At 37.9% G+C, this 25,718-nt stretch overlaps 1 protein-coding gene across 3 annotated transcripts in view; it reads right to left on the bottom strand.

Moving 5' to 3' along the window:
- The window catches only part of dlg3 (discs, large homolog 3 (Drosophila)), a 502,957-nt gene that overhangs the window by 61,425 nt on the left and 415,814 nt on the right, over nt 1-25,718 (bottom strand). For all 3 annotated transcript variants that reach the window (XM_059977050.1, XM_059977051.1, XM_059977052.1), the window contains 2 exons: nt 14,519-14,633; nt 3,561-3,737 (listed from right to left, as the gene is read on the bottom strand). In XM_059977050.1, the coding sequence (XP_059833033.1) occupies nt 3,561-3,737; nt 14,519-14,633 (292 nt within the window). The remainder of the gene's footprint in view (nt 1-3,560; nt 3,738-14,518; nt 14,634-25,718) is intronic.

The raw sequence follows: 25,718 nt of genomic DNA, 5'->3' as shown, positions 1-25,718 counted from the left end.
AATGACGAGCAGACTCAATGGGCCAAATAGCCTAACTCTGATCTTAAGTCTTATGAAGGGTTGGCTGGTGCCAGTGATGGTTGGGCAGTTTTGACTACCGACTGTACAGCCTTACTGTCCACCACAGTGATGCAGCTTGTTAGGATTCTCTTTACTTCACATTTGGAGAAGAAGTGACATGAATGTGCAAAGTTCAGCTATCTTCAGCCATCTCAGAAAGAAGTGGCATTGGTGAGATTTCTTGTCTGTGTAGGATGTATTCTGCGACCATGTGGTGTGCACTCCCAGGAGTTTGAAATTGCTTGCAGTTTCCCGTGTTGCTGATGTAAAAGGTGGGGTGTAAGCGGTACAAGTTCTCTTGAAGTCAGTAACAATCTCCTTTGTTTTGTTGAAATTACGGAAGAGTTTGTTTGTAATCTACGACAACCTTCTACATCATTCACAATACCTGCAGTCTTCATGTCATCTGCAAACTTACTAACCCAAATCCACTCTTCCACTACTTCAACCAACTCATTTTACAAAAGCCACAAGAGCAGCGGTCCCAGAACAGATACCTGCAGGACACCACTTCTCACCGACCTCCATCTACTACCGTTCTCTGCTTTCTGTGAGCAAGTCAATTCTGAATCGATGCAGCAAAGTTTCCCTGCCTCATGACCCTTGTCAAATGTCTTTCTAAAATCCGTATACTCTACCTTCATAAATTTGTTTTGCCACCTCCTCAAAACTCTCCATCAGGATCATGAGCCAAGATGATGGAAAGCCATGCTGACTAACCCTAATAAGGTTATGCTTCTCAAAATGCTCAGAAATACTCTCCCTAAATTCCTGTCTTTTAGTTTGGCCATCAATGACATAAAACTTGATGGTAATAATGCCCAGGATTATCCCCATTACATTTCCTGAACAACAGAGCAAGTTTTGCCATGCTTCAATCCATCATCATGCCTCAGCAATCTCTCCGCTTGCTTCCCATAGTAACCTGGATCCTATTCTATCCAGCCTGTGGACTTAACTATCCCGATCTTTTCTGAAGCTCCAGCATTACCCTTTTCTTAACTTTAACATGCTGTAGTGCACTTGTCTGCTCTATGCTGACCACACATTCATCAAGATTCCCCTCCCTGGTGATCACTGTAGCAAAATATTCATTAGGATCCTATTCTATCTCCTCTGTCTCTAGGCATATTTCCCCCTTTATCCCTAGGCGGTCCTACCCTCTCTTTTCATGTGTTCTTCACATAAATGCAGTCTTCCTTAATTCTACTTGCTAAGGCCTTCTCATGTCCCCTTCCAGCTCCAAAGTCCCTTCTTAAGCTCCTTTCTGGTCACCTTATAATTCTCAAGAGCCCCGTCTAATTTTTGCTTCCTAGAGCTTAAGTAAGTTTCCTCTTGACTAAATATTCCACCTCTCGTATCAAACATTGTTCCTCCACACCATCATCCTTTCCCCATCTCAGTGGGACAAATATATCCAGGACCCAATGCCATTACTCCCTGAAAACCTCCATATTCCTGTTGTACAATTCTCTGAGAAAATCTGTTTGCAATTTATACTCCCAAGTTCTTACCTAATACCATCCTAATTAGCCCTCTCCCAATTAAATACTTTCCCATATTGTCTTGCCTATTGCTCTGCTAAAGGTCAGAAGATGTGGTGATTGTCTTTGAAATGCTCATCCACTCAGGGGTCTGTCACCTGACCAGATTAACTGTGCAGATACTAGAAAGGTATTTCTAGTACTCGGACTTAGAAATGTAGCTCTTTACTGATGTAGCCAGGCAAGAGAGTGAACAAGGCAGCAGCAGATGGAAAATGATGTAGGAAAATATAGTACTTTTGACTTAGCTAGGATGAGAAGAAATCAAACGGCAGCAGTAAAAACTGATGATAATATAAGCAATTAGACTAAAATCCAAAGAGGAGTTAGACAGGGATGTGTTGCCTCACTGGAATTATTTAATATCTATAGGAAATGATTCTCAAGAGAAATAGAAGACATAGATGGAATAAAAATTGGAGGTGTTAACATTAACAATATAAGATATGCAGACGATACCACTCTAACAGCAAGTGGTGCAGAAGACCTACAAATCCTCCTAGACAAAGTAGTTCAAACCAAGTGCAGATTTTGGTCTAACCATCAACTGTTAAAAAAACCAAATGTGTGGTAATATCGAAACAACAGGATACTCCCAACTGCCAACTGTACATTGATAACCAAGAGACTGAACAAAAGACCAGCTTTAATTACCTTGGTAGCTTTATATCAAAAGATGCTAAAAGTAAAATAGAAATAAAAAGAAGAATTGCCTTTGCCAAAACCAACTTCCAAAACATTAAACCCATCTTTATCAACAGACACATTTCTATGGCAACAAGGCTTAGGCTACTAAAATGTTACATCTGGTCAATCTTGCTGTATGCTTCTGAAACACAAGAACTCCAAAGAAACTTAGAAGCAACAGAAATGTGGTTTCTTAGAAGAATGCTGAAAATATCATATAGAGATAGGGTAACTAATGAGACAGTACTCTAACGTGCCCATTCAATAAGATCTTTAATGAGAACATTAAATGAGAGGAAATTCCTGGGCTGTGTTATCAGAAAGGGGAAACAGAATGCCTTACATTACAGGGCCGTATGCCTGGGAAATGCGGAAGAGGCAGGCAAAGAAGAAAATACATGGACACTGTGAGAGAACTAACAAATCTAAATATGTGAGGTATCATTGACGCAGCGAGGGATCATTCAATGTGGAGAGCCATGATTGCCCAAGTGTGTAACACGCAAGGCACATGAAAAAGGACGAGAAGAAAAAGAGAAAATGTTTTAACTGTGAGGAACTGGTACTTGTTAGCACACAAGCCATGTCAAAAAAAGAACCAACATGCAGAAATAATAGACTACTAAAAGGACAATTTATATGGTCTTTATTGCAAGGAGGTTGGAATGAAAGAAAAAAAATATTGCGCAGTTGGACATTGCCTTCTTGAATCATGGAGAAGCGTGCAGATGTTGCCCGTGCTACAGAAAGAATACATTTACCTCAAGAGGTAATGCAACACAGCTTCAGTACAGGAATTTCTGGCACGAGGGAATAGAGCAGGATAAGATAGCCTGCGATATGCCAGTACTCAGTGGAGTGTAGAAGAATGGTCAGAAAAGTAAGGGGAATTCTGCAATCCTGCTCTAGTGAGAAGCACTGCTCATCAAGATTGCTTTCTGGCAACTGCAAAGGCAAGTTATTATTTGTTCTCAGAAGATACTCTTTATCTCAAAGTTATAAATGCCAAAATTTTGGATCCTTTTCAGAGCTGAGAATAATAGAATTTTTGGACACTTAGGAAATGGCACAAGGAAACTGGACACCAAGTGGGCAGTTCTGACTACTGAGTGATGGAAAAGACTCAAGGAACCACAAGCTCTACTCTTGACAATATTATATCCTGTTTGCACAGATTTGATAGCTTTACTGCCCTTTCAAAAAATGTGAAGCAAATTGAAAAATCATGTGACTCAATTCACTGACATTTCAGCAGAAGTTATCACTTACCGTTTCTTGCTGGGAATGACACCAATCTGCTCACTTTCACCGTGAGGTGTAACAAGTCGTGCTTGCCACCATTCATCATCAGAGGCATTAATGACATGTAAAATATCACCATAGAAGAAGCTCAGTCCTTGGCTCGGCAGACAACTGTCCTTGGTTCTATCATAGTCAAAGAGAGCTCTAAAAAGAAAGATAAAAGAATTACAAGTTCAGAAAAGATACAGGGAATTATGCAATGCTCACTGAGGAAATTAGCCAAAACCTATAAATGTAGAGTAATAGTACACCTTGTAACTCTGTCCATGGACTCGAGTTCAACCCCAATGAACAATAACTAACGATATCCACCAGTCTTTATGAGCCAAGATCAACAAGGAAACATTCTCCAAAGCCTTCAATAGAGAAAAAATGCACCGAAGCAAGATTCAGAGCAGGAAAGATGCAGAGAAACAACCATGACTACCGGTCTCACCCCATCCTGTCTACCCTAACCCTGCACCCTCACTAGAATTAAGCATTTCCAGCTGGGAACAACACCTATATGAAGCCTTTCCCAAACAAAGTATGTCATAGATCACCATTAATCACCAAACTATAAATTCTAATATACTTAGTAATAACTTGCTTCTGCAATCCTGGCGAGTACTGCTCCTCACTGGAAGAACTGGACTACAGAATTTCCCTCTGAGCTGTATGTTCATACAAGCACAACATGGGGTAGATCAAAATAAAGCTCCCTCTGGAAACTGCATCAAGTATTTTAGATTAATTACAGTACAACTATGGATACAAAACAAAATGTCAGATAACACCAATGTGACCTTTTTTCCTGAGAATTACTACTGAGGAATGTTACAGGATGAGAAGGAAACAAATTCATTAAGCTTGGGAAATAAGTCTGGAAGACAGGAAGTTGTTCAGCCTTTCCAACTTGTTCTATTGCTCAAGTACGTTCCCATTTACCTTTATCCTATTTAAGGGTGAAAGGTGATATATTTAAGGGGAACCTGAGGGGTTAACTTCACTCAGAGGGTGGAGGGACTGTGGAATGAGCTGCCAGTGAAAGTGGTAAATACCAATTCAACTGCAACATTTAAAACAAGTTTGGATTCATGCATGAATGGGAGGACTGCAGGTTGATGGGACCAGGCACAATAACAATTTGGCATGGACTAGATACGTCAAAAGGCCTGCTTATTCCTGTGCTGTAGAGCTCTACAACTCCAGCACCCCTGAACAGATGAGATCTAATTCTACGAGGGAATTTCCAGTTAATTCCAGACATGCTACACCAAGAACAAATCATCTTTGCCACATAACACTGAATTGCAGCGCCCCTTTAGATCATATTACAGGAATCTTAATGTTTAAAATGCAAGGTTTTTTATTCAGCTTTGCTCATGATTAATCCATTCAGCCCTTACAATTCTGTGCTGGAACCCTTGTAAAGACCTGTTTTCTGAGTTATGATGGTCAGAATCGAACACAATGGCCCAAAGGAGTCTAATCATACTTCCAAGTGTCAGTTATAAAATGTCCACAATTTTGAACGCCATCGGCCAGGAACTAAAAGTTTTCATTTTAGAAATATTGTGTAGGCAGAGGGGATTAGTTAGGTTGCCCATTTGATTACAAATTTCATTGGATCAGCACAGCACTGTGGGCCAAAGGGCCTGTTCCTGAGCTGTACTATTCTACGTTCTAAGTACATTTGTACCCATCCACTAATTTTGGGTGATTTTTGTACTTGAACCCTTAATTATGTTTAGTTCTTTATTTCCTAGCTTTGTATGACTTAGAAAAATAGAGTCGTAGAGATGTACGGTATGTAAACAGGCCCTTGTGCCCACTGAAACATCAACCACTCACTTTCATTCAACCTACATTAGCACCTTTGTCTTTTCATTACATATTGCACCCATCTACACCCAAAGGGTAACTTACAGTGACTAATCTTATGTAGGAGGAAGCCAGCTTAACTGGAGGAAACCTGAAAGCTGACAGGGAGAACTGGCACATTCCACACAGGCACAACTGAGGTCAGGACTGCACCTGGGTTTCTGGCACCACTGTGCGATGGTGAATACTCTGATCCATTCTTCTTGCCGGGATCAATAGTTTCCTGAGATGGAACACTATTTGCCATTACATTGCCATTTAATCATAAGACCATAAGAAATCGAAGCAGGAGTAGGCAAAGCGCTTCCATGATCTTATTAAGTATCACGGGTGTCCACAAACATTTCACAATGAAAAATTCCAAGATTCACATGACCTAAGTGACAAAATTTCTCATCAGATCCTGAAGTTCTAAATGGATAACACTGAAATGGAGATTATACTCAAGGTCAGGACACATTGCTTACCTAACTGCACTGACAAACTCATTCTTAACTACAAAGGGTATTTGTCAATCTTAAATCAATATCTTGTCATAGCTCAGTACTCTCATTCCAAGAATCAACCAAATGAACCTTTGTTACATTGTTCTTTTGCAAGTTTTAGCTCTGATCTACTTAAATATACAGTACAACTCTTCATTTCTTCATCTGTTTTCGATAGACATAGCAAAAAGAAAAAAAATTCCAAGTGTGAGATAGAACCACAGTGGCATCACAGTCACATAAGAATAGTCCACACTTTGAATACCACCTACTGTTTAATTCAGTAAAATATGTATACAGGTGCTTTTAAGAACAAATGGACTCTGAAAGCCTGTAAACAGGTTATGAATTTATGCTTTACAACATTTCACTCCAGAAAGAAATTGTGCTTAAGAAGTCTGAAGAGCTGATTCCTACATTTAAAAAGATCAAAGCAAACCCATGGAACCAGAGATTTATTAAGTTGTCATGGATATTATGAATTCCTGAGTTAAAGATATCAGAGAGAACTGCCTAGGAAGTGAACATAATAAAAAATGGCACAAATTTCAAAACAGAAGGCCACATTTTATCAACCATTGTATTTTTAAGTTAACAGACAGAGTAGGCAAAGGTAGCACACAAGATACAATGCATAAGAATGGTCAAAATCCTTTAACAGATATATCAGTATTATGGGCCCTTAGGAGGTCATATGATTAGTTAGCTGGACACAACACAGAAAACAGAAGGCAATAAAGGAAGTAGTTCAGACACAAAAGGTGGGAAGCTATATTAACAAAGAAACCGGATTCACTATTTTTGTACATCAGGGATTAGAGCACGGTTTGAAAATTTGGCAAGGAGTAAGACGACAAGTTATAAATAAACTAATAAAATTGCAAAATAGCAAGATTATAAAAGATCAACTTAGAAAAATGTTAAGGGGTTATGTTTTAGCAAGAAAAATAAGGAAATACATTCCAGATCTATACAAGAAAAAAGGGGGTGGAGTTTCAAGATGGCGACGTAAGCATCTGCCTTTTAGGCGCTCTTTATTTTTTTAACTATAATCACCCTTTAATTAGACCTTTTCGAACTTAATCATATGAGTTGCTACCTTTGATTGACCCTTTTTTCCTAAAATAATAGTTGATCTAATCTTGTCAAACCTAAAATGGCTACAAGTAAGAAATCGGCTAAGGATCCTTTATCCATCGACGCAATTGTTGGTCTTTTGGACACTAAACTGGATGTTAGATTTGCGGCTATGGAAAGTAAATTGGACAATAAACTGGATGCTAAATTTGCGGCTCTGGAAGGCAGACTAGAAGGTAAATTGGACAGTAAACTGTTAAGTTTGGAAAGGAGGATTACTTCGAAAATATCCGATCTTGAAGGAGTTGTTAAATCGCTTGAAACTAAGTTTCAGTCGCAGGCGTTAGAGGTTCAACAGCATGGAAATAAGATCGCGACTCTTGAACAATCAATTTGTGAAAAAGCACGTACAATTGAAGTGTTAGAGAAGAAGATAGAGTCGACTGCTAAAACTTTAGATCAGTACAAGTTTAAAATTACTGATCTTGAAAATCGTTCTCGCAGACAGAATTTGCGCATCATCGGAATTCCCGAAAAAGTTGAGTCCGGTGATTTAACTGAATTTTTCTCTAAATTACTGTGGGAAATTTTCGGTGGTGAAGGTTTGAAAAATGAACCTGTTATTGACCGCGCTCATAGAGTTGCGAGGCTTTCGTCTGTGTCTGATAAACCACGAGCGGTGATTGTTCGCCTTCATTATCCTCGTGAGAAAGAGCTTCTAATTCGATTAGCTCGTAAAAAAGGTATGATCTCCTACAGAAATTATTCATTTCGAATAGTTGAAGACTACTCGTATGAAGTTATGAAAGCCAGGATCGCTTTTAAACCAGTGATGGCAGAGATTCATTCGCTTGGTTTTAAACAAGCTTTAATGTATCCAGCGAAACTTAGAATGGTGCTGCCCGACAACAGTCTACACTTTTTTATCACTCCTGAAGAAGCGAAGAAATTTGTTGAAGAATATCGATCCTCTAGTGCAACTTGAACTATGAGTTACATTGAAGATTTTTTTTTGGAGAGAGGATGTTATTTCATTTTAAGTTTTAACCCTGGAAGTTGGGTTATAACTTCTTATTTTGAACTATGGGTCTGGGTCTTTTTTTTTACTATTATTATCGCTTATAGATGCTGTTTTAATCTTTATAATATCCTTTTTTTATATACGTTTGTATTTTGTAATAATGAATTATTTTTTTCAAAATGTCGTTTCTTCTTCCCATAAGTCTTTACTTTTTATAAGCGTTTATTTGCTTGCCTGTATTTAGAAATGGAACAAAGGTTTTGAATTCTTTTTCTTTAGTTTTTTTTTTAAATATGTTGTAGTGTCTGTTAAATCTTTTTTTTATATAAAAATATTCTATTTTGATAACTTTTTTTACTATATTTTCTCATTAGATTGCTGAATTTATATTCATATTTTGTAATATGGCTTTCTCAAAATGTCGTTTCTTCTTCCCATAAGTCTTGGCTTGTGAAACGTCATCTTTGTATCTGAATATGGAAATTCTTTTTTAAAGGTGTATCACATTTTTAAACTTTAATGTGCATTTTTTTTTATTAATGATCTTTCTGGTTTTACTATTTTAGTTTTTTTTTTGATTTGTCTGATATGGGTGTGTATGTGTATGTATATATATATATATATATATATATATGTAGGTATATATATATATATATATTTTTTTTTTGCAACTCTATATTTTAATTGGGGTGTTATATAGTTTTTTCTTAAAAAATTTTCTTATGGAGCTGCCATCTTGAAATGGGGGTAATATTAGTATTAGTTTATGCGCCTGCCGCTTGGCTTTCTTTCAAAGGGTGGGGGGAGGGGGGAGGGATCTTTTTTCATGCTTTTGCTTTTTATTTTTTTGCTTTTAGTTTATGGGCTGACTTTAAATTGTTAATATTGTTGAGGTGTCAGGATCTCCGGTTGCTCCTGAATCAATTTTCCTTCTTCCTAAATTGTGGGTTATGTGTTTTTTTAACCTTTTATGATACACACAATTAATATTGGTATGATGGATAAATCTATTAACTTTATCTCGTGGAATACTAATGGTTTAAATCATCCGATTAAACGTAAAAAAATATTTAAAGTATTCCATAGATTGAACGCTAATATTATTTTTGCACAGGAGACCCACATTAGGAGGGAGGATAATCAACGTTTTTTTAGGTTCTGGAAAGGTCAACAATTTCACTCAAATTGTACCGCTAAAATTAGGGGTGTGTCTATTTTTATAGACGCCTCAATTTCGTTTACACATTATGAAATTATTTCTGATCCACAGGGTAGATTTTTGTTGATAACTGGTTCACTTTTTAATCGGAAAGTTGTTTTAGTTAATATTTATGCTCCAAACTTTGATTGTCCTGAATTTTTTAAACGGTTATTTACTTCTCTTCCTAATTTGAATGAATATATGTTGATTATGGGTGGAGACTTTAATTGTTGTTTGAATCCTTCGATGGATAGATCTAAACCTATTCGAACTCTTCCGAATAGATCAGCTTTACTTATTAATTCTTTTATGGTTGATTCTGGAATTACTGAAATATGGCGGTTTTTGAACCCTAAAGGTAAAGAATTTTCTTTTTTTTCACATGTATATCATAGTTATTCTAGAATTGATTACTTTCTTATTGATCATCGTTTATTAACAGATGTTATTGATTGTAAATACGATTCTATTGCTATTTCGGATCATGCACCTCTGAAGTTATCTATCAAGATTTCGGATTCTTCTATCAATACTAGATCTTGGAGACTTAATGCTACTTTACTTCAAGATCCAGAATTTATTACCTTCATAAAACAACAAATTGACTTATTTTTTTCAACAAACTATAATGAAGAGATTGATAAAGGAATACTTTGGGACTCTTTCAAGGCTTTTATTCGTGGACAAATTATTTCATATTCCGCTGGTAAAAGAAAACAAAGATATTCAGATATAGCTTTATTGGTGGATAAAATTAAAGAAATTGATAAGATTTATTCTGTTACTCCTACCAAAGAACTTTATAAGAAGAGAGTTGAGCTTCAAATGGAACATAGTTTATTATTATCTTCTTCAATTGAGAATCAATTAATTAAGACTAGGGCTCAATTTTATATTCATAGTGATCGAACTGGTAAATTGTTAGCTAATCAATTAAAAGCTATTTCGACTAAGCGACAAATTATTAAAATTCGTAAACAAGACGGTAATTTAACTACTGATTATAAAGAAATCAATAACACTTTTCAAGATTTTTATAAATCTTTATATCAATCAGAATTTGACGGTGACCGGTTTACGATGGATAATTTTTTTAATAATTTGAATATTCCTAAACTGATAGATGAAGATTGTAGCTTGCTTGATGCTCCTATTTCTATGGATGAAATAAGAGAGGCTATCTCATCAATGAATTCAGGGAAAGCTCCTGGTCCTGATGGTTTTATTGTAGAATTTTTTAAAACTTTTTCTTTATTGCTTTCTCCTTGGCTATGTGAAATCTTTAATGATGCGTTTGTTAAGAAGAGATTACCTCAATCGTTTTATGAAGCTACTATCTCTCTAATTCTTAAAAAAGATAAAGATCCTACCTTATGTGCATCTTATCGCCCTATATCATTATTAAATGTAGACTCTAAGATTCTTACAAAAATTTTAGCCATTAGATTAGAAAAGGTATTACCACAGATTATTTCAGAAGATCAAACTGGTTTTATTAGGAATCGATATTCCTTCTTTAATATTAGAAAATTGATTAACATAATTTATACTTCATCACCTACAACCCCAGAATGTGTTATCTCATTAGATGCTGAAAAAGCCTTTGATAGAGTTGAATGGACATATTTATTTAATGCATTGAGAAACTTTAATTTTAGTCCTAATTTTATATCATGGATTAAATTAATATATTATAAACCTGTTGCTTCTGTTCTTACAAATAATTATAGATCCTCTTTTTTTCAATTATCTCGTGGTACGAGACAAGGTTGTCCTTTAAGTCCTTTATTATTTAATATTGCATTAGAACCTTTAGCTATTGCTATTCGTGAGTCTCCTAATATTTTTGGTATTACCCGTAATGAGAAGTTATACAAATTATCGCTTTATGCTGATGATTTGTTGTTATATATTTCTAATCCTAGTAGGTCTATTCCTGCTATTTTATCCTTGTTGGCTCAATTTGGTAGTTTTTCTGGTTATAAGTTAAACTTAGATAAGAGTGAGTTATTCCCTTTAAACGCGCAAACTTTATTGAGTGATAGGATGCCATTTAAAGTTGTTACTGATAACTTTATCTATTTAGGTATAAAAATCACCAAGAAATATAAAGATTTATTTGGACTGAATTTTTTACCTATGCTTTATCAAATTCAGCAACTTACTACTAGATGGTCTCCCTTATTTTTATCATTAGTTGGTCGGATTAATGCTATTAAAATGATGATTTTACCGAAATTTTTATATTTATTCCAAGCTTTACCAATTTTTATTCCTAAATCTTTTTTTGATAATATTGATTCAAAGATTTCCTCATTTGTTTGGCAAAATAAAAATCCTAGGTTAAGCAAAAGGCAATTACAAAAGTCTAAAAAAGATGGTGGTCTAGCTTTACCTAACTTTAGATTTTATTATTGGGCGAATAATATTCGTAACCTAATGTACTGGAAACTAGATTTGGATTCACCTGTGTGCCCACAGTGGGTAAATTTGGAATGTAGTGAGGTTAAGGGATATTCTATATTTTCCGTTCTTGGTTCTTTTCTTCCTATTGATTTAGCCAAATTCAATAAACAGATATCTAACCCTGTTGTTAAACATACACTACGAATTTGGTTTCAATTTCGCAAATTCTTTAATCTGAAAAACTTTGCTTTGGACAGCCCTATTTTATGTAATTTTTTTTTTAAACCTTCATTGACAGATCAAGCTTTTAGTATATGGAAAAGGAAAGGTATAAAATGTTTTCGTGATCTTTTTTTTGAAGGTACTTTGATGTCCTTTGATCAACTATCCAACAAATTTGAATTACCTAAATCTAATTTTTTTAGATACTTACAAATTAGAAATTTCTTACATAAAATTCTTCCATCTTTTCCTAATTCAACTCCATCGGATTTTTCAGATTTGATTTCTACTTTTAATCCTTGTCAGAAGGGATTAGTAGCTTTTATTTATAACATGATTATGAAGATACAGCCAGAAATATCGGATAGAATTAGACAAGAATGGGAAAAAGAACTTCGATGTAATATATCAACAGATAAATGGGAAAAAATTTTACAAATGGTTAATTCCTCCTCTATTTGTGCTAAACATGCTTTAATACAATTTAAAATTGTACATAGAGCTTATATGTCTAAAGATAAACTTGCCCGATTTTATTCGCATATCAATCCTCAATGTGACAGATGTCACTTAGAAGTGGCTTCATTGACTCACATGTTTTGGACATGTCCCACTTTACATAACTATTGGAAGGACATTTTTGATGTCATTTCCTCAGTATGGAATATCGATTTACAACCCCATTTTATTACTGCAATTTTCGGTATACCAAATGAAGATGGCAATCAACTTTCCCCTTCAATCAGACGAATGATTGCCTTTGTAACATTAATTGCCAGAAGGTCTATATTACAAAACTGGAAAGAAGTAAATCCTCCTACTACATTTCAGTGGCTCTCCCAAACTATTTCTTATTTGAGTTTGGAAAAAATCAGAAGCACTATCTTTGATTCTTCAATTAAATTTGAAGAAACCTGGGGACCATTTATTCGACACTTTCATATGAATTAATTTGGCTTATTTCAGATCCTTTTCTCTACTTATACTTGTTCAGGTATGGAGTTCTGGAGTTCTTTTCTTGACACCTTTATATATTTATAAAGTGTTATTATTGCCCATGTTAGTGTTAGTTTAGTATTTTTTTTCATTATATATTTTTTCTCATATATAATTTCAATTTTTTTTTTTTCTCTTTTTTCGACGATTATTTTTGTTTTTCATATATATTTACATAGACTTGATTGATTTATGCACCTTTTGTTGATGGATGTTTTAATAGGATATTATTATCCTATTACTAATGTAATCTCAAGTTTATTGAATCTGTAATCTATTCATTATTTTGTGTTGTTTTTTTTTTATATATGAAATTTAATAAAAAGATTGAAAAAGAAAAGAAAGAAAAAAGTAGTGGTTAGATGCACAAATTGATGAATGTGCTAATATAAACTAGTAATGTCACATACAAAACAGTGAGGTTCATAATACCGAAAAACAATTATGTCAGATTAAATTTACTATGGTTAGACTATGAATAGATAGATTATAAAGTATAATATTATGTAAAAATAAATTGCAAAAAATACCAGGAAAATACAAGGAATAACACCAAACCTGAGAAGTTACACCTTTTGGGAAAGGAATGAATAACTGGGCCTCTTCTCCAAAAGAAGTTTGACATAATAAAAATTAACATGATCAAAAACTTGATGTAGTACAGAAAGTGAAGATGATACCAATGCACTGGTAAACAAAATAGGGACCCTAAATACTCAAAGGCAAATAGGAATTCATTTTACTAGAGTAAAATGAGAATAAATTTTACTAGAGTGATAATTAAAATATAAAATTTGTTATAACAATGAGTTAATTATTTTGAAGAGATGCTTGATAAAGGTACAAAAAATAGAACAAAATGTTACTGGATTAGACAGAAACTGGGAGAAAGTTATCCTACTACAACTACACTCATTTAGTCTACTTGCGCATTTCTATGTTATTGAACATTTACAATGAATTGAGACAGTCCCAAAGATGAGTGTTGTCACAGAGGTTGGCAGAATTCAGAAAATATAGGATTAGAAGATAAGCTCAGAAACTTGAGAAGTCAGTCCTCAAAAACCTGGCTCAACCTTGGACATTGGCCTTGGGAACAAATGAGTTGGGTAGTTATCAAATTATTTTGGCAGGTACATAAAACAATGGAATTGACCTTCTAAACACCTAATTGGGTAATTAAAGATTGATTTTTTTTAACTTTAGCCTGTATGTGTCTATTAAACACTAAAACTGCTCTTATAGACCTCAAATTTCTTCAGTTGAATCTCGTAATGGGAAGTTCTAATAGTTAAAATAGTTAAGTAATTTGACTAAAGCCATGTTACAAATACATTTATCAATACCTCAATGATTTATAGCTAGATTTTATTTCATGACACAAATGATAACACAGGCACATAAAATAACTGAGAATTCATAGGAAAAAAAATTCCCCATTTAATAAAGTCTTACCATCTTTATAAAATAGGCTCCCAAATAGGCCTATTATTATGACAATGCATAGCATTCAATGCTAGCAGCAACACAAATCTACAAGATAAATGATCAGCTAGTGCTTTTATTGATTAGTGGTTACTAAGAGCATTATCCATTGGGATCCTTCAAGTATATCCAAGGGAAATTAACTACCTTCACTGTACACAGAACTTACCGGACATAAAGTGATCGTTTTTCACTAGTCCGCAGGGAGCCAGATCCAGAACTCATACTGCTGTTCATCATCTGTTCCCTAAGGTCATGGATTTTGGACTCAAAGCGACTGTACTCTGCATTAAATGAAAAAAAAAGAATGAATCACGTATGTCTTTGTAGTAGAACAGAGGCAACTTGAACTTGTTGGGCCAGAGGGCAGAATATTTAAAAACTACAGTCTCCTCACTGGGACTTTGCTCCTAAATTCAATTAACTCTATATTGAAGGCAGCTGAGTCATTGCCAAAAGATAAGAAAGTCAACCACAGTTAAAATATTTTCATGATGTTGGAACAATATTACAGATGCCAGCCTGCAGCAGCTAATTCCCCCAAGTAGAAACATCAGTGCCAGCTTTATTGTTTTACTTGTTTTCAAAATGTGGCCTTTGTTGACAGTTTACTGTCCACCTCCACATGGCCGAGAAGTGGTATGCCACCTTCTTGAACGACTGAATTACTTTTGGTGAAGGTACTTCCACAGTGCTATTGACAGAGGGCTCCAGCACATCGGTGGGCTGGCGATGAATGACTCGCCGTACATTTCCAAACGAGGACGGAAAAGCAACCCACAGGCTGCAGTGGTCTTTGGACTTGGAAGTGGAGGCTGCAGCTTTGGCAGGAGCTGTCAAAGCAGACCTGGGCAGACTTTGAAACTGACGCAGACTTTCAGCTGCTGAGCTGTGCTGATGGAGGAAGTGAATGTTGAGAGCACACTGCTCCCTATTCACAGGGGAAAGACCCTGTAGTGTCAGGTGCAGAATACCAGGTATCTGATGTGCTCTTATAGCCTCAATATTACACAGCTGATACAACTGAGTTTCCGGTCAGCAGTGACCCAAAGGGTATTGTTGTTGGACATTTGGTGATGGTAACGTCACTGAACATAAAGTAGTTAGACAATGGCCCAAGCATGGAGGTGGGAAGCCCGGAGGCCTGTCCTGGAGTTGGAGGACTATCTGTGTGTGTGGGTGGGTGGATGGGAGACATGAAAGGGGCTTGTTTTGCTGCTGTTGTGTTGTGTTCTGTGTTGTTCTTCCGAGCATCGTGGGCAAGCTATGTTGACGCCAGAATGTGTAGCGACACTTGTGGGTTGCTCTCAGTACATTCTCAGGTTGCCTTTGTTTGTTCATGAAAATGACAGATTTCACTGCATGTTTCTGTGTACATGTGATAAATAAAACTGAATCTTTGATAGAGATTCCAGTACTGGGGCAGGACTGGAAGGGAAGGGGGAAGGTGCCAGAATAAAAAGCTGTGGGTAGGGGAAGGAGGTCTAGTTAGGTGATAGTCCTGAGGAAGGGTCTCTGCCCAAAATGTTGAATGTTTATTAATTTCCATAGATGCTGCCTGACCTGTTGAATTCCTCTAGCATTTTGTGCATTTTTCTCTTATGTGAGAAGCCTCAGAAAGTGAGTACAAATGAAAATCATCAACAAAACATTTTTAGCTTAGTTGAACTACTAAAAAGCAGCAGCATCATTATACAATTAAATGAATTATATTCAATAAAAGTAAATTTTATGATTTTCCAAATTCTAAGTGATACAAGTAGTCTGAAATTATACTTGCGTTCAGCTTCAAGCCGTCTATCATAACCAGGAAAAAAATTCCTGAGGAAGCAACACTTCGAAAAAATATGTTGTCCATCGTTATCAGTGAAGGAGTGCCACCCGGTAATGTCAAACAATTACTTCTACTACTTAGCCGATGAATGATAGCAGATTGACTGAGTTGTAATTAGATGAATTGGAATTGTCCTTTTTTGTTAATAAGAAATATCAGGGCAAGTTTCCACAATATTGGGTAGAAATCAGTGTTGTATGTGGAACAATCAGTTCTGAAGTGCTCTTTTGCACCACAGCTGGAATGCTTCTTGGTTTTATGGCCTTTGCTGTATTTAGTGCTCAGTATCATGTGCAGTGAATCCATTTGGCTTGAAACAGGCAACAGTGTTTATGGAGACCTCAGGAGCAACTAGAAATGCATTACCTGTTTGGCACTTCTCACAGAATGTTGCAATCTTGTCTGCAGCATTCATTTGGGCATGCTCTTTGAACCTTGTCCCTCCCATTTACTGCTTTACTGCATGCCACCATTCTCGACCACGTGGTAAAACTTTGATCTTATCTTTTGATTGGGAGATGGCTTAGCTCCATCCATTGCATGCCTGTTCATTTTCTGGGCAATAGTGCAACGTTGGATATGTGTAATGGTCTCTGTTGCAGCTTTGTTGAAATGGCATCTCATCAAATCAGCATGCCCTTCAGCATGTCACTTGAGTCAGAGTTAGGGATACACTGAGCCATGAGGTTACAGTTTGCAATGACCTCTGCAGGTACTGCCTGATAGATGCCTAGTTTTGAGTAGCCAGATCTGAGATTATCCCACTTGGCGTGTCTGCAGTTCCAGGCATCAGCATGGTAACCAGGCAGTTTTCTTACCCATGTTTGACCTGATGCCATGAGGCCTTCTGAAATATGAAGTCAATATTAAGCATTCCAAGAGCTACTCCCTCTGGCTTGTCTACCACATGATGGGACAAGGTATTCCCTAGGAATGTCTATAACTTATACTTTTATGAATACATCATCTCATGTTGCACTATTACTTGACTAGATTGTTAGGCAGCTCTCCAAATTTAATCACCAGCTTGCAAATTTAACTGGGCTGGGAGCAACTTTGTTGTGTCTGTTGATTCTAGGTGCTCTCCATCTGGTTTAATTCCTTCTGTTTAAATGTTGTAGACTTGGTGCCATTTCAAAGGCATTTGAAAATTAACCACATGTGGTGTGGGTCTAAAGACTGGGTAATGATGGCATATTTCCTCCTTTGAAGGATATTAGTATCCTGTCCAGTGTCCATAATTAGGATAAACAGAAACTGGAAAGGAACAGGATATTGGTCTTCACCACATTGATCGGAGTACTTTGGTTAATCGAGCATTAATTCTAATTCCCCAATCCTGACTTAATCAATGCCCAAATAGTATACATCAGCTTATGATTATGCTCCAGTGAGAAGCTTCATTCATTAGAAGCAAATGAAAGGAACTGTGTTGGGGGGTGGGGGGGGGGGGGGAAGATGCTGGTCACCACTACATAATTTTGTCATTTCATAAAATCCATTTTGTGGTAACGGATACATAATGTCCTAAAGAATCAAACTCTGCAGCCATGATCAGACGATATGAGTGTGTGCACATATCCATACAGATTTCTTTCACTCACTCAGGCACCTCGGTAACATACTTGTTATTTCAAAAAGCTGTAGAAATATTTGCAACTTTCCTCGTAGGGAATCGGAACAATCAGTTAGCTTTTCTACAGCCATCAGCAGTCTACACTGGCTGAAGAGGGAGGGACAACATCTGATACACTTAGTTTACTGATTTACATGCTGCGGGCAGGGAAGGCAAATTAAGGAATTCAGGGGATTTTCAGAGGATCTCAATAGCTGGAATTAAACACAAATTGGGAGGGGAATCCTTGCAGGTCTTTTCATACACCAATTCTGCAACTTATTCCAGTGTGCAGTCCATCCCATTAATGCAAAATATAATTCCTTCTTTCTCTTTATATTAATAACCCTCCTCACTGATATCAGCTTTCTAAACTTGGTCAGCCTTAATATAGCTTTAACTTACCTCACTGCTTATATTTGCTTACATTTGTTTATATTTATGAATTAATTTTATGAGCTGCCAGGGAAACAGTGTATTAAATGCATTTTTTGCTAGCTGTTACATGAACAGTCCTTTTTAGAAAGTAAAAGCACATGCATTCGTATGGTAACTTCCACAACTTCATGACATACAAGAGCATTTCATAGCCTCTGTGGTAATCCAGAAATTAGTCAGTCAACTTGTACACAATAATTTCCCACAAAGAGCAATTTGTTAATGACAAGGAGAGTTTTGTGTTGAATGATTAATCTGTTGGCAAAAAAAAACACCAGGAAAAAGGTTGGTGTAGTTCTTTGTCTTGTGGTATTTGTTATGCCTGGTTGACACAGATGGAAGCAGGACCTCTGTTTCATAACTCATTGAAGTTCTAGCCAAGAAATGCACCATAGTGTCAGCTGACATTTTGCGTTCCAAGTCCCTGAGCAGGGCCCTGAACCTGGAACTTTTTGACCGAGAGACACAAGGGCAACCAGTTGAGACAGATATCCACAGAATCATACAGTTCACCAAAACTAAAGAGTAACCCTTCCCTCCCACATGCTTCCATTTTCTATCATCCATGTGCCCACCTAAGAGCCTCTTAAATACCCATGATTAGTCCCACCTTCAATCTAGTCACCCTCTGGTTCATCACATATGTATAAACATAAATTGGGAGGGGAATCCTTGCAGGTCTTTCCATACACCAATTCTGCAACTTATTCCAGTGTTCCCCTGGGGTTTTCCTTAATTTACCCAGCCAAGGTGTTCTTATGTCTCCCTCTAGCTTCTCCAAAGTCTATTCTAAAGGCTACCTTGCACGTCTTTGGAGCCTTGACTTACCTTTACATCCTAAACATTAAGTATGCTTCCTTCTTTCTCTTTACACTTCTCTTGTCAACCATGGTTTCTACACACTATCAACCTTTTCTTACCTTATCTGGACAAAGCTATCCAGAACCCCATGCAAGTGCTTCCTAAACAACCTCCACATTTCTATGTTCCTGTTGTAAATTTCCCCGTTCCCAATTTATGCTCTCAAGTTCCTGCCTAACAGCATCATAATTAGCCTTCCACCACTTAAATACTTTTCAATACCATCTATTCCTAATAGTGTCCAAGGTTATGCTAAAGGTCAGGAGTTGTGGTCACTGTCTCAGAAATGCAACCCCACCCCACCCCTGTCTCCTATGAAAAATCTAAACCCAGGATTATCCAGCAGCCATTCCTGGCCTTGTGACATCTAAGTCTCTGTAATAGCTACAAAATTGTAGTTCCACATACTGATCCATGCTCTAAGCTCATCATCCTTGTTCCTGATACTTCTTGCAGTAAACACAATTCAATCTATCCAACATACTGCATTTATGCCCCATCCATTTCTTACTGACATATTGAACCTATCTGTACACCAACTGCCCCATCTGCTAACCTATTACTCCGATTCTCATCCTCCTACCAAATCAATTGCTCTAGCAAACCCACCCGCAAGTACATTGATACCTCAAGTTCATATGTAACCCATCCCTTTTTAATGGCCATAGCTTCAGCAGAAGAGATCCACAAATATGAAACCCTGCCTCCTACACCCATTCTTCAACCACAAATTCATTTTCAATATCATCCTATTCTTCCTCTCACTGGCATGTGCACAGACAACAATCCAAAAATTACTCCCCTTGAACTTCTGTTTTTTAGCTTGTTTCCTAGCTCCCTATATTCACTCTTTTCCTAACTATGTCACTGGTACCAATATATACCATGACTTCTGGGATGCTCCTCCTTCCCTTAATGCTGTGGACCCAACCCAAGATCTCCTTGACCCTGGCACCTGGGAGGCAACATGCCATCTGGGAGTCTCTTTCATGTCCACAAACTCTCCTCTCTGTTCCCCTAACATCACTGTTCTTCTCTTCACTCCCTTCCATTTAGGGCCAGACTCAGTACCAGAGCCCAGGGTGTTGCAGCTTTTCCCTGGTAGGCCATTCCACATCATCATCATCCCCCCCCTCCCATAGTATCCAAAACAATATCATTATTATTTAGGGGAACTGCCACAGGGGTACTTTGCACAGTCTACCTATTCCATTTCCCTCTCCTGATGGCTACCTGCCTTCTGCACTTAGGTGTGGCTGCATCCCATCAGAGCTTGTCTATCAACCTCTCATTCTCCTGAATGATCTGCAGATTATCCAACTTCAGTTCGTTAAGGTAGTTGGTAACGAGCTGCAACCAGATACACTTCTCACAGGTATAGTCATCAGGAACGCTGGAGATCTCCTAGACTTCCCACATTGTACAAGAGGAGCACAGGCATTGCCCTGAGACCCATTCCCACTGCTCTACCTATGCAATAGTTGGATACCTTATTGATCCCAAAGGAAATTACAGTGTCACAGTAACATTACAAGAGCACAGATACACAAATATTAGAAGAGAAATAAGAAAGAATTAAAAAAATTATCTCAAACATTCTAACAGGAAGAGGTCATCACTCCCCCGGCTAAAGGTCGACTCATTATAAAGCCTAATGGCCAAGGACAAGTATGACTTCATATAGCGCTCTGTGGTGCAGCGCAGTTGTCTTAGTCTAAAAGTTCTCTTTGGTTCAAACACGGTGGCATGCAGAGGATGAGAAACATTGTTCTGAATTGGCAGGTTTTTTCTGTAGGGTCCTTTGTTCTACCCACAGCCTCTGTGTCTAGTTTGACTACTGTAACAGAGCCAGACTTTCTAATCAGTTTGTTGAGCCTCTTGGCATCACCCATGTTGATGCCATTGCCCCAGCACGTCGGTGTTTAGATGGTGTCAACAGACAGGTAGAACATGTGAAAGAGAGGCCTGCATACTCCAAAGGACCTCAGGAAGCAGAGGTGACTCTGGCCCTCTTGTACACAGCCTCTGTGTTGGAGCTCCACTCAAGTCTGTCATCCAGGTGCGCCCCCAGATACTTGTAGGTCCTCACCACATTCATGTCCTCACCATCAATAGTAACAGGGAGCAGTGCAGGCTTAGTCTTCCTAAAGTCCGTCACCATCTCTTTTGTCTTACTGATGTTGAGATGCAGATGATTCAGGTTGCACCATTTGACAAAGTCTTCCACCAGGGCCCTGCATTCATTCTCCATTTACACACCCAACTATTGTTCTGTCATCAGAGAAATTCTGCAGATGACATGCTCAGTGCTGTATCTAAAGTCTGAGGTATACAGGGTAAACAGGAAGGAAGCCACTACAGTCCCCTGTGGAGCACCACTGCTGCTTTTAGCAATGTCTAGCACTCAGCCCTGAAGCTGCGCAAACTGTGGTCTGCCAGTTAGCTAGGCCATTATCCAGGATACACTGCAAGTGCCAACCTGCATTGAATGAGCTTTTTGCCCAGCAATGAAGGCTGTATGGTATTGAAGGCACTTGAGAAATCAAAAAACATGATCTTTACGGTGCTGCCCTACAATAATAAACAAGGAGAAACTTGACAGAAACCTCAGCCTAGCCTCTGCCCCTCTATCCAAAGCCTTGGTTCTCCACTCTAACCCTGTAGCTTGGAACTTCACTATCTCTTATTTTAAACCCATTGTCCTATTTTAAGGCCTCCTCATTCATGACACCTTAACCAATAGAAACAACTTCACTGCAACTATCCTGTTAAACAATGGAAGAATTTCTGTACGCTTCAGTGAGATCATCTCTCATTATTAACCGGATTCACTTTTCCCTCATATAATATACTTGTCACCCTGGAATACAAGAGCAAACTAACCATTTTGGGTCAAGACCTTCATCATCCAGACAGAGGACCTCCACCCAAAATGTCAGCTGTCCACTTCCCTCCACACTTTTACCTGATCTCCTGAATCCCTCCTGAAGTTTGTTTGTTTTGCTCCAGATTCTAGCATCTACAAGCTCTAATCACCATAGGAATTTAATCTGCTGAATTTTCAATGAATTAGCTCTCTGTATCTTCTCCGAGGCAGGCAGACAATATTCCCGATGCAATCTGACTACAGCCCTGCTTAGAGCTTTACTTTTGCTCCAATTAAGGCCAACATACAAATCATCATCTGAAATTCTTGCTGTACCTGGTTTTAACTTTGTGATTGGTGTGCAAGGGCACAAAGACCCAACAAAACAAAAAAAAAAATAGTTTCCTAGTAGATGATAAACATCTGTGGCCAGACAAGGCTTCATTATATTAACTGCTCCCTCCAAAACAACGTTTCCATCTCTAAGCATACCAATCATCAGCTTTCTGGATGCAAAGTATTCAAAACATAGCTGCAATGTGTGACAATATTCAAGACATCACAATGAACATGTTCAAATATTCACCAGCTGAATCCTTGTTGTGTCCTCAATCTGCAACTAGCAGGAAAACTGCGTATGGGAGATTTCATAATCGCTCAACATCCCCGAGTTCTACAGCCAACAAAGCATTTTGGAAAGAGATGCAGCCAAATGTCACAGGGAGTTTCCACAGAATGAAGTCCCAGTGGAAAACTTAATGAATGGACCATTTGTCACCCCCTGTAAAAAGCCTTGCAAGCTTTTGCAGATCCAGAGCTTCCAAATGCTGTGACCTTGTTGCCACAGTTGTTCAATGAAACATAGATTACTGCTCAGGCTGTGCAACCAAAGGCCAGGCCCTAGCCGTTAACTGTTTCCCAATATCTGTAAAAGAGTTCTTAAAAATAATAAATTCATTTAAAAACTCATTAAACCAGTGATAATTAAAACTTCACAGAATTAAGATTAGTAGCTCCAATCAAATATAGGAGACCCCCACTTTACAGGATTGCGTGAGGGGGTGAAGGGGTGTTGCTCTTATAGAAAACAGGCCATATCATGATTTCCCATAATACAAAGCCAGGTTATCTGCATTGTTGTCCAACAAATTCCCTGAAAGCCCACCTTGTTTTGTTCCATTTGTCAAATTTTTCAACAGTTGTTTGTGAATTCTGTAAGAGTGGACTTTCATAATCCACTTGGCCGTAACACAGAGTTCCCTTAACTGGAGCATCAATAGATGTTCCGCTGCTGAAAATGAATCTGACTTCTGAGCTCCATAACTTATGGTGCTCAATAGTAAATACAGGGTGACGGTACACATTTGATGTTCAACACATTCATGATTACTGTGTAGCAGCACACAGGCCTGGAATTTCAGGATGCATTGACATACACACTGCAAGTGACCAGCAGTTCATATTGGGTTCATCAGCAGTCTGTCAGCATCTTCATCAATGGCCTGGGCATTGTTCTTCTCAGAGTACTTTGAAATACAAACCCCATTTCCAGAAAAGTTGGGATATTTTCCAAAATGCAATAAAAACAAAAATCTGTGATTTGTTAATTCACATGAACCTTTATTTAACTACAAAAGTACAAAGAAAAGATTTTCAATAGTTTTACTGACCAACTTAATTGTGTTTTGTAAATATTCACAAATTTAGAATTTGATGGCTGCAACACACTCAGCAAAAGTTGGGACACAGGCATGTTTACCATTGTATTACATCACCTTTCCTTTTAATAACACTTTTTAATCGTTTTGGAACTGAGGATACTAATTATAGTAGATTTGCAATTGGAAATTTTGTCCATTCTTGCGTGATATAAGACTTCAGCTGCTCAACAGTCCGTGGTCTCCGTTGTCTGATTCTCCTCTTCATGATGCGCCATACATTTTCAATAGGAGATAGATCTGGACTGGCAGCAGGCCAGTCAAGCACACGCACTCTGTGTCTACAAAGCCACACTGTTGTAGCCCATGCAGAACGTGGTCTGCCATTGTCCTGCTGAAATAAGCATGGACGTCTCGGGAAGAGACGTCGCCTTGATGGCAACATATGTCTCTCTAAAATCCTAATATACGCGTCAGAGTCAATGGTACCTTCACATACATGCAACTCTCCCATGCCGTGGGCACTGATGCACCCCCATACCATCACAGATGCTGGCTTTGGCACCTCTTGCTGATAACAAGCAGGATGGTGGTTTTCATCTTTGGCACAGAGAACTCAACGCCCGTTTTTTCCAAAAACTAGCTGAAATGTGGACTCATCTGACCACAGCACACGGTTTCACAGTCTTTCGGTCCATCTGAGATGAGCTTGGGCCCAGAGAACTCACCGGTGTTTCTGCATAGAGTTGATGTATGGCTTCCTCCTTGCGTAATACAGTTTCAAGTTGCATTTCTGGATGCAGCGACAGACTGTGTTAAGTGACAATGGTTTTCCGAAGTACTCCCGAGCTCAGCTGGCTATAATTGTCACAGTAGTATGATGGTTTCTTAGGCAGTGCCGCCTGAGGGCTCAAAGATCACGTGCACTCAACAGCGGTTTCCGACCTTGCCCTTTATGCACTGAGACGTCTCTGAATCTTTTCACAATATTATGTACTGCAGATGTGGAAAGACCTAAATTCTCTGCAATCTTGCGTTGGGAAATGTTCCTTTTGAACTGACTTAACAATTCTGTCTCGAATTTTGGCACAAAGGGGTGAGCCACGACCCATCCTTGCTTGCAAAGACTGAGCCTTTGATGGATGCTACTTTTATACCCGGTCATGATACCTCACCTGCTACCAATTAGCCTGCTTAATGTGGAGTCTCCCAAACCGGTGTTACTTGAATATTCTGTGCACTTTTCAATCTTATTTTAACTCTGTCCTAACTTTTGTTGAGTGTATTGCAGCCATCAAATTCTAAATTTGTGTATATTTACAAAATACAATTAAGTTGGTCAGTAAAACCATTGAAAATCTTTTCTTTGTACTTTTGTCAGTTAAATAAAGGTTCACGTGAATTAACATATCACAGATTTTTGTTTTCATTGCATTTTGGAAAATATCCCAACTTTTCTGGAAATGGGGTTTGTATATCCATATCCAAAATCTGCAATGACTCCTCAGTATTATATTGAAGAATATTACAATTCAAAACCTTGTAATGCTCTAAGTTAATGGCAAGAACCTCAAACAGCATGAGAAATAAAAGTAATATATCAAGTTGAAATCAAGAACATTATCATGCAGCAGGGATTACAATTAACAACTTTAGGACGCAGCATGATTTATAACAGAGATCAGAGTAAAGCACAGCTTGATTAATAACAAAATTTACTACAGTGAGAGTTAGACCTTGGGGCCACATAGTAGGAGATCATGAAACAATGCAAAGAGATAATAAAACTCCTCTGCTATCAGATTCTTTCATTTCCAGCTCTTTACCTTTCCGACCCACCTGCCTTCACCTTCTAGCTATCCTTCTACCACCACCTCACCCCCCCACCTTTTTATTCTGGCATTTCACCCTTCCTTTCCAGTCCTGAAGAAGGATTTCAGCCCGAAATATTGACTGTCGGTTAATTTCCACGGATGCTGCCTGACCTGCTGAGTTCCTCCTTGTTTTGGGCATGCTGGAAATCCAAAGCAGCATCTGCAGAACTTGTTGTGTAAGCAATGCAGGTGTCTTATTACGAGATTGATTTTTAAAAACCAG

This window comes from Hypanus sabinus, chromosome 8, assembly GCF_030144855.1.
Source record: "Hypanus sabinus isolate sHypSab1 chromosome 8, sHypSab1.hap1, whole genome shotgun sequence".
Lineage (NCBI taxonomy): Eukaryota > Metazoa > Chordata > Chondrichthyes > Myliobatiformes > Dasyatidae > Hypanus > Hypanus sabinus.
Note: the sequence above shows the minus strand (reverse complement) of the source record. Positions and strands in the feature narration are given on the sequence as shown.